Raw genomic sequence first — 13,199 nt, 5'->3', positions numbered from 1 at the left:
GAGAGAAAAAGTTAACATTTCAGATCCAGTGACGCTTCTTCAGACCTGCTGAGTTTCTCCAGCAATTTCTGTTCTTAAAAAAAAACACACGCTTTAACTAAAGAGATCAACAAAAAGTGAAGAGACCGATACTATCCAATGTGTCGACTATGATCAACTAACGGCGTGATATTTTATATTATCACTGCAAGCGGACAAAGTACACTATCTGCCGAGCAAGTTGTGTAAAAATTAAAATCAGGATAACTAACAATCTTTTCTCGTTGAATGTAAGTAATGCTCTAAGTTAAGATGGTTGTGTTTCGTTCGAATACCGTTCAATCGAAAATAAAACGAAGACACTCCCCACTCCCCTTACTGCCTTGCCCTGGGGTGTTTGTGAGAGGTGGGGATTTAAACTGTGAAGAGAACTTGTCACTTTCTTCCCCGGGTCCTCCCCCTGAAGTATCTTTTGCGTTGACGTCAAAGTGTTCACGTGATGCGGTTTGTTACATCGCCCTGTGTTTGGATACAGCAGGAACTGCACCGTCCGCTTGAGCTGATTATTCTCGGGTTCTCCTGCTCAGAAAATGCCTTCTGATAAGTCATTCAAACAGAGGAGAAGCTTCGGTAGGTGGTCGTCGAGCAAAGGGGAGACCGACCGAGGAACAGACAGAGAGGGAAGGAGAGAGAGAGAGGGAGGGAGAGAGAGGGAGAGATGTACCACTTGGGGAAGAGTGTGTCTTAGTTATGTGTCTCTGTCTTTCCTCCTCTAACACCGCTACCCCCCTCTTCTTCTGCGGGACTGTTGCTGTTTTTATTTTTCTCTCTTATTTGCCTTTGACCTTCTCTCAGCTGACTGGGTTGGGGGTGGAGGGGATATATCGGTGAGGATTCTTGTAAACAGCTGCTCGGAGGACACAGGCAGATCGGAGCGGGGGGGAGGAGGAGGGGGAGGCGAGGGGCGACGAGGGAGAGAGACAGAGAGAGAGGAGAAAAACGAGATGGATCGGTTGCAGCCAGCAATGATGAAAAGGTCTCCAGAACTGCCTTACGAAGGGAAAGCTCTCTGCCTGAGATCCCTGGTAGCCCGAGGACAATGCGTGCACGCACCTAATCCCCAGAATCTTTGTACTTAACCATTTTATTTGTTGAAGTGAATTTCAGTTATTTCCTCGCCGTTTTCTCAATACCTGGAACGAATCAGCCTAATATTGTGAATCATTGATCCTTTTTTTGTAACATTCTTTTTGTAAAACTGTGTCTGCAGCTAACCTTAAAATAATTGGTGAGCTCGGGCTTCTTAAAGGACGTGAGGGTTTATTGTTGCTGTATTCATACTTTGGAAGCCATTTTACAGTAAAATCGCCCTTTTTAAACCCTGTTTTAATAACAATGGAAATTAATCTCCTTTCCCCCCACTTTTTTTTAAAAACAGATCTTTCGTTTTCTACGCAAAACGTAGTTACAACATTTTGGCAAATTCTGTTTTGACGTTGGATAATCTAGTTTAAAAAGAGACTTTATAAAAAAACTAAATGATTTTGTCAAGAAGTACTGGAATAAAAGTTGGGAGGTTTTAAACATTCAATCTTTATATTTGACCCAGACATTTTGTTTTTACAGATTTCACTATGAACTCCCAGTGTAACTTGTTCTGTGGTGAAAACAAAGGCAGAAATCATTTCAGTCTGTGTTCAGTTACATATTTGGCACTAATTTGTGAAACAAAGCAACTACACAAGTTTTTTCTATTATCTGCTTAACCATTCAATTATCATTTAATAAAAAAGTCAAAAACTGATATGAAGACAGTTTCAGTTAAGAGGGTGACAAATTGTGTATATGCAATAGGTTATTATGAATTAGGATAATAGGAGCTAATTAAGGTTCAAAGTATATTCATCTTTTGAAATGTGCTAACTTTGAGCAAAAAATGTTTCTGCTTTCCCATACTAATGTAGCAGATGGTGGAGATATTTGAAACCATCATTCCATTTTATGTCAATTACTGAGTTGAGGCCTAGTTTTGAGATGAGTTATCACCAGGGGAGTTGAACCTTGGCATTTCTTTCTTAAATGTGATTTTCAGATTTCACACAAAAGCCTGTAATTTCCATTTTTAGCTAAAACAAGACTCAGTGGAATGACTATATGTAAATTATGATTTTTTTTCTCACTACATTGTGGTTTGCAATACTGTACTTTTTCTCTCTCCTTCAACAGTAGGAGTGTAAATGCATTGCTCTTTCCCTATAAAACCAATATATTGTATTTTTCTATAATGCTTGTCAATGATCCAATAGATCAATGAGAAAATATTTTGTCCTTTATTGTCTAGGAGAAAGTGAGGACTGCAGATGGTGGAGATCAGAGCTGAAAAATGTGTTGCTGAAAAAGTGCAGCAGGTCAGGCAGCATCCAAGGAGCAGGGCATAAACCCTTCTCCCAACCCCTCCGCCCCCACCCCCTCTCCGGCCTATCATCCTCACCTTAACCTCCTTCCACCTATCGCATTCCCAACGCCCCTCCCCCAAGTCCCTCCTCCCTACCTTTTATCTTAACCTGCTTGGCACACCTTCCTCATTCCTGAAGAAGGGCTTATGCCCGAAACGTCGATTCTCCTGCTCCTTGGATGCTGCCTGACCTGCTGCGCTTTTCCAGCAACACGTTTTTCAGCTCCTTTATTGTCTAGTTTGCTTAAGTGACAGATATCACTACATTTTACCAAATTCACTTTAAAAAAAACTAAAAGGTTAGGAAGGTTTTAAAAAGACATTGCCTTGTTAATTACCTTGAAAGCTGCAATCATTCTTGCCATAAAATCTTGTTGTTCACCACATTCTGTTGATGTTGCTGTCTTCAGTTTTTGTGGATGAAGATCTAGAGCTACTAGGCCCTTGAAGGACCTTCCTTACTTCCTTCACCTTGCTTCCAAATGCATTCAATCCACTGATGTGGAGCAACACAGCACCTGACCTGGTGAGACACTGGTGCACAGCCAATGTCAGCTCATGATGCAGAGGCTGTATTCTGCACTGTGTGGACCCCTTTCTGTATACCCACCTTTCTCCCCCATTTGAATTGATCTTGAACAGCATTATTTTCTTTCTTTCATGCGAGATGGGCATCAAACATTTCTTGCCTGTCCTGAATTGCTCTGGACTGAGTGGCATTTCAGAGAACTGTAAAGAGTGAATCATATTGTTGTGGGTCTGGAGACACAGGTATGCCAGGCCAGGTAAGGATGGCACATTTCATTCCCCTAAACAGCATAGTGAAATGGATGTGTTTTTACAACAATCGATAGTGCCTCCATGGTCACCATTCAGCTAACTTCCAGATTTTTGTTGAATTTAAATTTCACCATCTGCCATGGTCAATTAAAGTAATAGGGTTCTAAATTATCAGATCAGTAATGACAACACATTGCCACAATTTTCCCCATAATGACGTGCTTGACCGTGGGAGACCCCCAACCTCTCCCAGTTCCTGCAAAGGCTGTAACAATGTCCACATCTTACCCAAGGACCTTGATCCACTCAACTATTTCTAGAGAACTGTACTGAGCTCGTTCAATACCCTGATTCTGTAAAGTCACCATAGGACTGGTCTGTCGTTATTGAGAGAGACCACTGGTGGTGGTTTAACCTGAGGGTCACTGCGCTTCAGTTGAAGTTGAGAAGGTGGAACCTTCATTACAAACATTGTGATGACCCACAGATGGTATCTGAAATCTAATATTTTTAAATGTAACCTTTCATGAGGTGTGGGTTTCACTGGCATTGCATTTGTTGTGGTGGTGAGCACTGGTGCATAGCCAATGTCAGCTCATGATGCAAAGACTGTATTCTGTACTGTGTGGATACCATTCCGTAAATCCACCTTCCCCCCCCCCCCCCCCCAGTTGAATTGATCTTGGATAGCATTATTTTCTTTCCTTTCGTGCAAGATAGGCATCAAACATTTGAATGATTCCTGTCTGTGGGGGGAGGAAGTACTACAGAGGGGAGTTGTAGGATTTTGACCCAATGCCTGTCCAGAAATGTGTATGGATTTCCAAGTCAGGATGGTGTGTGGCTTGGAGGGAACTTTTCCAGGTAGCTGGTCTTCCCATCTATTTGCTGCCCTTGTCCTTCCAGTTGGTAGAGGTCATGGGGTTTGGTAGGCTTGGGACAAGGAACAATTCAAGAAGTCAGCTTTCTCAGTGACAGATGAGCTCAGAATAATATTATCTTACTTGTCTTTATTTGTGGTACAGCTGATCGAATTAAAGAAGTTCAACAGATCAGAGACCAGCACCCTAACAAGATACCAGTAAGTGGCCTTTCATTGCTATGATCAAAAAAATTTTTTTGCATGTCAAAACATTTTTTATCGGAAAGACATCTTTGATCTAATGTCTCGTTTTAGACCCTAGCTGGAGAGAACCAAATGACTGAACTATGGCGAAAGGAGGGGAGCGGGGTTAATTCGATAGTTTAAGGAACAAAAACAGAAATTGCTGGAGAAACTCAGCAGGTCTAGCAGCATCTGCGCGGAGAGAAACAGTTAAGGTTTCAGTGACCCCTTTGTTTTTGATTCAGATCTTCAGCATCTGCAGTTCTTTGTTTTATGTTATGGATAGTTCCTGGGCTGTTTCTTTTGTTGCCAGTTTTAGTTTTGCTGTGCACGGGTGTGCATGATAAGGGTGTGGCAAACAGGGAAGCGATCCCGCCCCTTATGCCTGTGCCGGCTACACACAGACCGGGGTCAGGCCTCGCTCTGCAGACGTGCTCCGTGCCGGTGGAGAGCTGAATACCCTGCCTTTGTCAATAAAACACAGGCGGCATTACCTCATTGCTTTTTACCGCATTGCGTTTCGGGAAGGAAGCTTAAAGGCACGATAGCTCCAGTGCAAACTGACCTAAGTGATAACCAGACCCCCTCAACCCAATACAATCCATCAAGCTGCCAGAAACAAAGGCTTCTCTGGCTGGCGAGTGCAGAATTTTAACATTACACGTTGCATTTGTGTGTGCGTGCGCTGGGAGCTAGTCTTCAAGATGCAAGATTGTCAGACTGTGTGCATTTGTGTTAGTTTAAATCGAGTTTCAATCACTGCGTCCTTTTGGAGGAGTTTTGGGAGTTTGGGGGTGGTGGTGATTGGATGGAGGATTGACATTTTAGAATTACTTCGAAAACAAAAATACCGTAAATAAGATTTTGTTTGTAATTAACCTTTTTTTGGGGGGGGGAGGGAGCGTTTGGTGAGAACTCGGTTTCTGTAATGCTTGCGGGTAGTATACTTCGAAATTAGATTTTTAAAACCCACCTCGGTGGAATTTTCATTTGCAGATGAAGAATGGCAGTTTGGTTGAGGTGCTGGATAATTGCCAGTGTTCATAGAACTCCAGGATGAGTAGGTATTGTTAGTGGAGATACCCTCAGCAGAGGTCAAGCTGAGATTTTGTGAGGGTCATGGTTTGAGTGAATGTCAGAATGGGCTAGAGGAGCTGAATGGTATACTCCCTATGTGAGTATATTTGTGCAGTATCCATGCAAATTATTTGTCCTGTTTTCAATGAGGAGCAAAGTGTGGAACCATGTTCTACAGTTTGTTGCCATTGAACATATCGAGGTTTGCTGTCAAGGGGCAAGCTTGCAAAACTATGCATCAAAGTAGGGCAGACACATGCAACCATAGAATCCATGTTTACAATGGAGAGAGTAGTGTGACCTAACTGGTCTTGTGTGCAGTCACACTGCATTTCAGCTCCTGAGCCGTTTTCATTACTCGTCTTTATCACCAGCTTTCGAAATTTCAGGAGGATAACTGTTAGTGTAGTACAATGTTAAACCACTTGTCCCATGTATGTGTTTGAAGCAGACTCAGATTCAAAAGTCCAGACCCTATTAATAACAATAATGCAATGACTTCGCTGTTTTTTAAAAAAATCCATTCCTTTTTCCCAGCAGTTGCTGTTTACCATTGTCCCTTGGTTAGGTGGGTTCAAATAATTTCATTAACGTAGTCCTCGATACTTTATCTATTCCTGTTGTTTTGAGTTCTAACTTAATTTTGGCATATAAATTTATAAAAGCAGATAATATTACACATTCTGACACAGTCTGTCTTCCTGGGACTATAATTCAAATGTCATGAGCTCATTTTTCCTGAGTGTCTGGTCACCTTGGCTCCATCTGTCCTATCTCGGCATCTCCGAGATTTTTCCATGAAACACTGGGTCTACAATTCTGACCAAGTCAGGTTTAAACCAAAGCTTCCAAGAATCATAGAACCTCTACAGTGTGGAAGCAGGCGATTCAGCCCATCAAGTCCACACTGACCACCTGAACAGCATTCCCCACCAGAACCACCCCTCCTACCCTATCCCTGTAACCCCACATTTCCCATGGCTAATCTAGCTAGCCAGCATATCCCCGAACATTCTGGGCAATTTAACACGGCCAATCCACCCTAACCTTCACATCTTTGCACTGTGGGAGGAAACTGGATCACCCAGAGGAACCCCCCCCCGAGACACTGGCAGAATGTGCAAACTCCACAGAAACCTGAAGGATGGCATTGAATCGGGTCCCTGGAACTTTGAGGCAGCAGTGTTAATCACTGACTCAGTGTGCCACTTGATGTCCTTCTCTAATCACACTTTCTGCATCTCAGAAGAGATTGAAAAGACTGTTAGATCAGAGTATTAGTTCCTCTCTTTCCTTAGCCTGTAAAATCACCAGCAAATTTGTCATTACTTAGTTGACTGGAGGCTTTGAGTTCATAATATGGCCTAATTTAAGGCCATTCTCTCTTAGTTGGCATATCCTGTAGTGCCTATATACTCTGAACGTGGCTATTAAAATAATTTGCAATAGGATTGGTCATTTGAGATAGATCATGCAGCACGATCACAGACCCTTTGGATCCAACCAGTCCATGCCAACCATAAGCCCAAACTAAACGAGTCCCATTTGCCTGCACCTGGCCCATATCCTTCCTAACATTTCTTATTCATGTATTGATTTAAATACCTTTTAAACATTGTAACTGTACCTGCATCTGTCACTTCCTCGAGAAGTTCACTCTCTCTGTTTATAAAAAAAAATTACCCCATGCCTTTTTAAAATCTTTCTCTCTCCTCCAAAATATGTCCCCTTTTCTTGAAATTTTCCACCATAGGAAAAAAAACACAGCCACTCATCCTATCTGCGCCCCTCATGATTTTATAAATGTCAATAATGTCACCCCTCAATCTCCTACACTGCAGTGAAAAAAGTCCAGCCTCTCTTTATAACTCAAGTCCTCCATCTCTGGCAACATCCTAGTAGATCTCTTCTGAACCATTCCAGTAACATCCTTCCTATAACAGGGTGACCAGAACAGGACACAGTACTCCAGAAGAGGTCTCACCAATGTCTTGTACAGCCTTGATGTCACGTCCAAATTCCTATAGTCAGGTCTGGGCAATGATAGCAAATGCAACACAAATTCCAGACAATAACCATCAATAAGAGGCAATCTAACCGCCATATCTTGATGTTCAATGGTGTTACTGCTGCAGAATCCCCCACTATCAACATCCTGGGGATTATCATTGACCAGAAACTCAACTGGACTTGCCACATAAACACAGTGGCTACAAGAGTAGGTTAGAGACTAGAAAACTGTGGTGACTAACACACACTGCCACCGACTCCCTAAAGCCTGTCCACCATGAACAAGGCACAAGTCAGGAGTGAAATGGAATACTCCCCACTGACCTGGATGGGTGCAGTTCCAACAAACATGCAAGAAGTTTTACACCATCCAAGACAAAGCAGCCCACCTGATTAGCACCACATCCACAAGCTTCCATTACCTCTACCACCAACACACAATAGTAGCAGTGTGGGCTATCTACAAGATGCAGTGGAGAAATTCCTGGAAAGATCCCAAGAGAGCACCTTCCAAACCCACAACCACTTACATCTCGAAGGACAAGGGCTGCAGGTACGTGGGAACACCACCACCTGTAAGTTCTCCTTCAAGCCAAACTAACTCTTTAATCTCAGATAACTTAGTTTCACAATATGCTTCCATTTTCAAGAGCCCAGGTCCATACAGCTGTCTTCATCCGATGATTTCACAGGACTACTCAAAGCTCAAAATGAAACTTAAACAAAAACATTCTAAACTATAGTTTGTTTATTGAGAGCTTAACAAAAAAAACCGTGACTTTCTAAACTGGAGCTCGTTTATCTTTTTCAGTGGTAAAACCCTACAAAACCACCTAACTTATTAATTCTAAAAGTAGGCCTTGAAGACTGTTTTGAAAGAAATCATGATGGCTACAGAAATATTTAGAACTTCAGACATACATAAAAACCAAAGTCCAAGAAGTCTTGAAACATGTAGGATATGGAAGATATAGAATGTGGGAAAATAGATGCTGACATCTCGAAAACTGTCCATATTAAAGAGGAGGAAGTGATGGATATCTTGAAATGCATAAAAGTGGGTAAATCCCCAGGACCTGATCAGGTGTACCAGAGAACTCTGTGGGAAGCTAGAGAAGTGATTGCTGGACCCCTTGCTGAGATATTTGTATCATCGATAGTCACAGGTGAGATGCCAGAAGACTGGAGGTTGGTTAACGTGGTGCCACTGTTTAAGAAGGGTGGTAAGGACAAGCCAGGGAACTATAGACCAGTAAGCCTGATGTCAGTGGTGGGCAAGTTATTGGAGGGAATCCTGAGGGACAGGATGTATTTGTATTTGGAAAGGCAAGGACTGATTAGGGAGAGGCGACATGTGATTGCCCATGCACAAGGAGAAAGACATTTCACAAACTTGATTGAGTTTTTTGAAGAAGTAACAAAGAGGATTGATGAGGGCAGAGTGGTAGACGTAATTTATATGGACTTCATTAAGGCGTTTGACAAGGTTCCCCACGGGAGAATGGTTAGCAAGGTTAGATCTCATGAAATATAGGGAGAACTAGCCACTTAGATACAGAACTTGAAGATAGAAGACAGAGGTTGGTGGTGGTGGTGGAGGGTTGTTTTTCAGACTGGAGGCCTGTGACCAGTGGAGTGCCACAAGGATTGGTGCTGGATTCACTACTTTTCATCATTTATATAAATGATTTGGATGTGAGCATAAGAGGTATAGTTAGTAAGTTTGCAGATGACACCGAAATAGAAGGTGTAGTGGACAGTGAAGAAGGTTACCTCAGATTACAATGGGATCTTTGAGATGGGGCAGATGGAGTTTAATTTAGATAAATGCGAGGTGCTGCATTTTGGGAAAGCACATCTAAGCAGGACTTATACACTTAATGGTCAGGTCCTAGAGAGTGTTACTGAACCAAGAGACCTTGGAGTGCAGGTTCATAGCTCCTTGAAAGTAGAGTTGCAGGTAGATAGGATAGTGAAGAAGGTGTTTGGTATGCTTTCCTTTATTGGTCAGAGTATTGAGTACAGGAGATGGGAGGTCATGTTGTGGCTGTACAGGACATTGGTTAGGCCACTGTTGGAATATTGCGTGCAGTTCTGGTCTTCTTCCTATCAGAAGTATTTTGTGAAACTTGAAAGGGTTCAGAAAATATTTACAAGGATGTTGCCAGGGTTGGAAGCTTTGAGTTATCGGGAGAGGTTGAATAGGCTGGTGCTGTTTTCCCTGGAGCATCGGAGGCTGAGGGGTGACCTTATAGAGGTGTGTATAATCATGAGAGGAATGGATAGGATAAATAGACAAGGTCTTTTTCCCTGAGGTGGAGAGAGACCAAAAATAGAGGGCATAGATTTAGTGAGAGAGAGGAAACATAAAAGGGACCCAGAGAGCAACTTTATAGAGTTTTATAAGATCTTGAGGGGCACGGATGGGATAAATAGACAAGGTTTTTTGCCTGGAGTGGGGGAGTCCCGAATTGAGGGCATAGGTTTAGGGTGAGAGGAGGAAGATATAAAAGGGACCTAAGGGGCAGCGTTTTCACACACAGGATGGTATGTGTATGAAATGAGCTGCCAGAGGAAGTAGTGGAGGCTAGTACAATTGCAACATTTAAAAGGCATTTGGATGGGTATATGAATAGGAAAGGTTTCGAGGGATATGGGCCAGGCGCTGGCAGGTGAGACTAGATTGGGTTGGGATATCTGGTCGGCATGGACGAGTTGGAATGAAGGGTCTGTTTCCGTGCCCTCTGTCTTAAATTTACCGAATAGAAACTGTCCTCTTGAGCAAAAACAAATGTCAGAGACCTAGTTGGGCTATATAACATTGAATTAATGTGACTTGTGAAGAAGGTTACCTCAGACTACAATGGAATTTTGATCAGATGGGCCCATGGGCTAAGCTGTGGCAGGTGGAATTTAATTTTGATCAATGAGGTGCTGCATTTTGGAAAGACAAATCAGGGCAGGACTTGTACACTTAATGTTAAGGTCTGAGGGAGTGTTGCTGAACAAAGAGACCTTGGGGTGTAGACTGATAGTTCCTTGAAAGTGGATTTGCAGGTAGATAAGATAGTGAAGAAGGTGATTGGTATGCTTTCCTTTATTGGTCAGAGCATTGAGTATAGGAGTTGGGAGGTCATATTGATGCTGTACAGGACATTGATTAGATTAGATTTCCTACTGTGTAGAAACAGGCTCTTCAACCCAACAGGTCTACACTGACCCTCCAAAGAGTAACCTGCCCAGACCCATCTTCCCACATTTACCCCTGACTAATGTAACCGCAGGAGGTGCAAGACTTGCGCCCACACCTCCCCCCTCACCTCCCTCCAAGGCCCCAAAGGAAACTTCCATATCCGCCACAGATTCACCTGCACCTCCACACATATCATCTATTGCATCCTCTGCACCCGATGTGGCCTCCTCTATATTGGGGAGACAGGCCGGCTACTTGCGGAGCGCTTCAGAGAACACCTCTGGGACACCCGGACCAACCAACCCAACCACCCTGTAGCTCAACATTTCAATTCCCCCTCCCACTCCACCAAGGATATGCAGGTCTTTGGACTCCTCCATCGCCAGACCACAACAACACGACGGTTGGAGGAAGAGCACCTTATCTTCCGCCTAGGAACCCTCCAACCACAAGGAATGAACTCACCTCTTTCCACCTATCACATTTCCGACGCCCCTCCCCCAAGTCCCTCCTCCCTACCTTTTATCTTAGCCTGCTGGACAAACTTTCCTCATTCCTGAAGAAGGGCTTATCCCCGAAACGTCGATTCTCCTGTTCCCTGGATGCTGCCTGACCTGCTGCGCTTTTCCAGCAACACATTTCCAGCTCTGATCTCCAGCATCTGCAGACCTCACTTTCTCCTAATGTAACTAATGCACCTAGTACTATGGGCAATTTAGCATGGCCAATTCACCTAACCTGCACATGTTTGGATTGTGGGAGGAAACCGGAGCACCCAGAGGAAACCCATGCAGACATGGGGCAAACGTGCAAACTCCACGCAGTCAGTTACATGAGCCAGGAGTTGAACCCAGGTCCCTGGCGCTGTGAGGCAGCAGTGCTAACCACTGAACCACCGTGCTGCTCCTAAGTCACTGGTTAAGGCACTTTTGGAGTATTACGTGCAGTTCTGGTCTCCCTCCTATAGGAAGAATGTTGTGAAATTTGTAAGAATTCAGGAAAAATTTACAAGGATGTTGCCAGGGTTGGAGGGTTTCGCAATTCGGAGAGACTGAATAGGCTGAGGCTGTTTTCCCTGGAGCATTGGAGGCTGAGGGGTGACCTTATAGAGGTGCGTATAATCATGCAATCTCAGTCCCAACCCTCAGACTCAGCACCGCCTTCTTGACCTGCAATCTTCTCTCCGGCCTATCACCCTCACCTTAACCTCCTTCCACCTATCGCATTCCCAACGCCCCTCCCCCAAGTCCCTCCTCCCTACCTTTTATCTTAGCCTGCTTGGCACACCCTCCTCATTCCTGAAGAAGGGCTTATGCCCGAAACGTCGATTCTCCTGCTCCCTGGATGCTGCCTGACCTGCTGCGCTTTTCCAGCAACACAATTTCAGCTCTGATCTCCAGCATCTGCAGTCCTCACTTTCTCCGGGAATGGATAAATAGACAAGGTCTTTTTCCCTGAGGTGGGGTGAGTCCAGAACTAGAGGACATAGATTGAGTGTGAGAGAGGAAACATAAAAAGGACCTAAAGAGCAACTTTTCACAGAGATGGTTGCCATGTATATGGAATGAGGTGCCAGACGAATTGGTGGTGTTTGTACAATTACAATATTTAAGAGGTATCTGGATGGATATATGGATAAGAAGGATTAAGAGGCATATGGGTCAAGTGCTGGCAAGTGGCACTAAACTAGTTTAGGGTATATGGTCGACATGGGAAAGTTGGACCGAAGGGTCTGTTTCTGTGCCATACATCTCTATGACTCTGTAATTTGCAATTTCAGTCTTCTGTCAATATTAACGTAGAACTCCTTATTCAACGGGGCAAGCAAATCCTATGAACAACCCAGGCAAAGCTTCCTGGTCTTTGTGGGACTGATTATCAAGGCTGGTAGTTCCATTAAGTCCATGGACATTGTTTGAACTCATTATCTCCAAATACAAATAGTGGAATCCTCCAAGCCTTTGCGTCAGCAACCTGCCTGTGATTTCAGGAAGGGCTGTGGTGTTTGCAACCATCTTCACCCTCCGACAAATGCAAGAGAAAGGTTGCAAACAACAGGTGGGACTTTGGTGTGCCTGTGACTTGATAAAAGCCTTTGATATGGTAAGTTGAGAGGCCTTGTGGAAAGTCTTAGTTAACCATAGGCGTTCTGATAGAGTTGTAAATCACATTCAGCAATTTCACGATGAAATGCTGGTGAGTCACTAACTGTGGCAAAGACACTGATGTGCAGATTGATAGTTCCTTGAAAGTGGATTTGCAGGTAGATAAGATAGTGAAGAAGGCATTTGATATGCGTTTGGTAAGAGCATTGAGTACAGGAGTTGGGAGGTCATGCTGCAGCTGTACAGGACATTAGTTAGGTCACTTTTTTGGAATATTGCATGCAATTCTGGTCTCCTTCCTATCAGAAGGATGTTGTGAAACTTGAAAAAGTTCAGAAAAGATTTACAAGGATGTTGCCAGGGTTGGAGGATTTGTGCTATAGGGAGAGGCTGAACAGGCTGGGGCTGTTTTCCTTGGAGTGTTGGAGGCTGAGGAGTGACCTTACAGAGGTTTATAAAAGTCATGAGGGGCATGGATAGGTTAAATAGACAAAG

At 43.7% G+C, this 13,199-nt stretch overlaps 1 protein-coding gene across 2 annotated transcripts in view; it reads left to right on the top strand.

Moving 5' to 3' along the window:
- Positions 1-459: 459 nt before the first annotated feature.
- LOC122560259 (microtubule-associated proteins 1A/1B light chain 3A) overlaps positions 460-13,199 on the top strand; it is a 35,600-nt gene continuing 22,860 nt past the window's right edge. Inside the window, exons 1-2 of one of the 2 annotated variants that reach the window (XM_043710762.1) lie at positions 460-609; positions 4,240-4,295. In XM_043710762.1, coding sequence (XP_043566697.1) covers positions 570-609; positions 4,240-4,295 — 96 coding nt within the window. In that variant the 5' untranslated portion in view covers positions 460-569. Of the gene's footprint in view, positions 610-968; positions 1,111-4,239; positions 4,296-13,199 lie in introns of those variants that run through there. The other variant, XM_043710761.1, reaches the window with a different exon arrangement.

This window comes from Chiloscyllium plagiosum, chromosome 20 (genome assembly GCF_004010195.1).
Source record: "Chiloscyllium plagiosum isolate BGI_BamShark_2017 chromosome 20, ASM401019v2, whole genome shotgun sequence".
Classification (NCBI taxonomy): Eukaryota; Metazoa; Chordata; class Chondrichthyes; order Orectolobiformes; family Hemiscylliidae; genus Chiloscyllium; species Chiloscyllium plagiosum.
The sequence above is the reverse complement of the archived record's forward strand: the minus strand, read 5'-3'. Positions and strand labels throughout refer to the sequence as shown.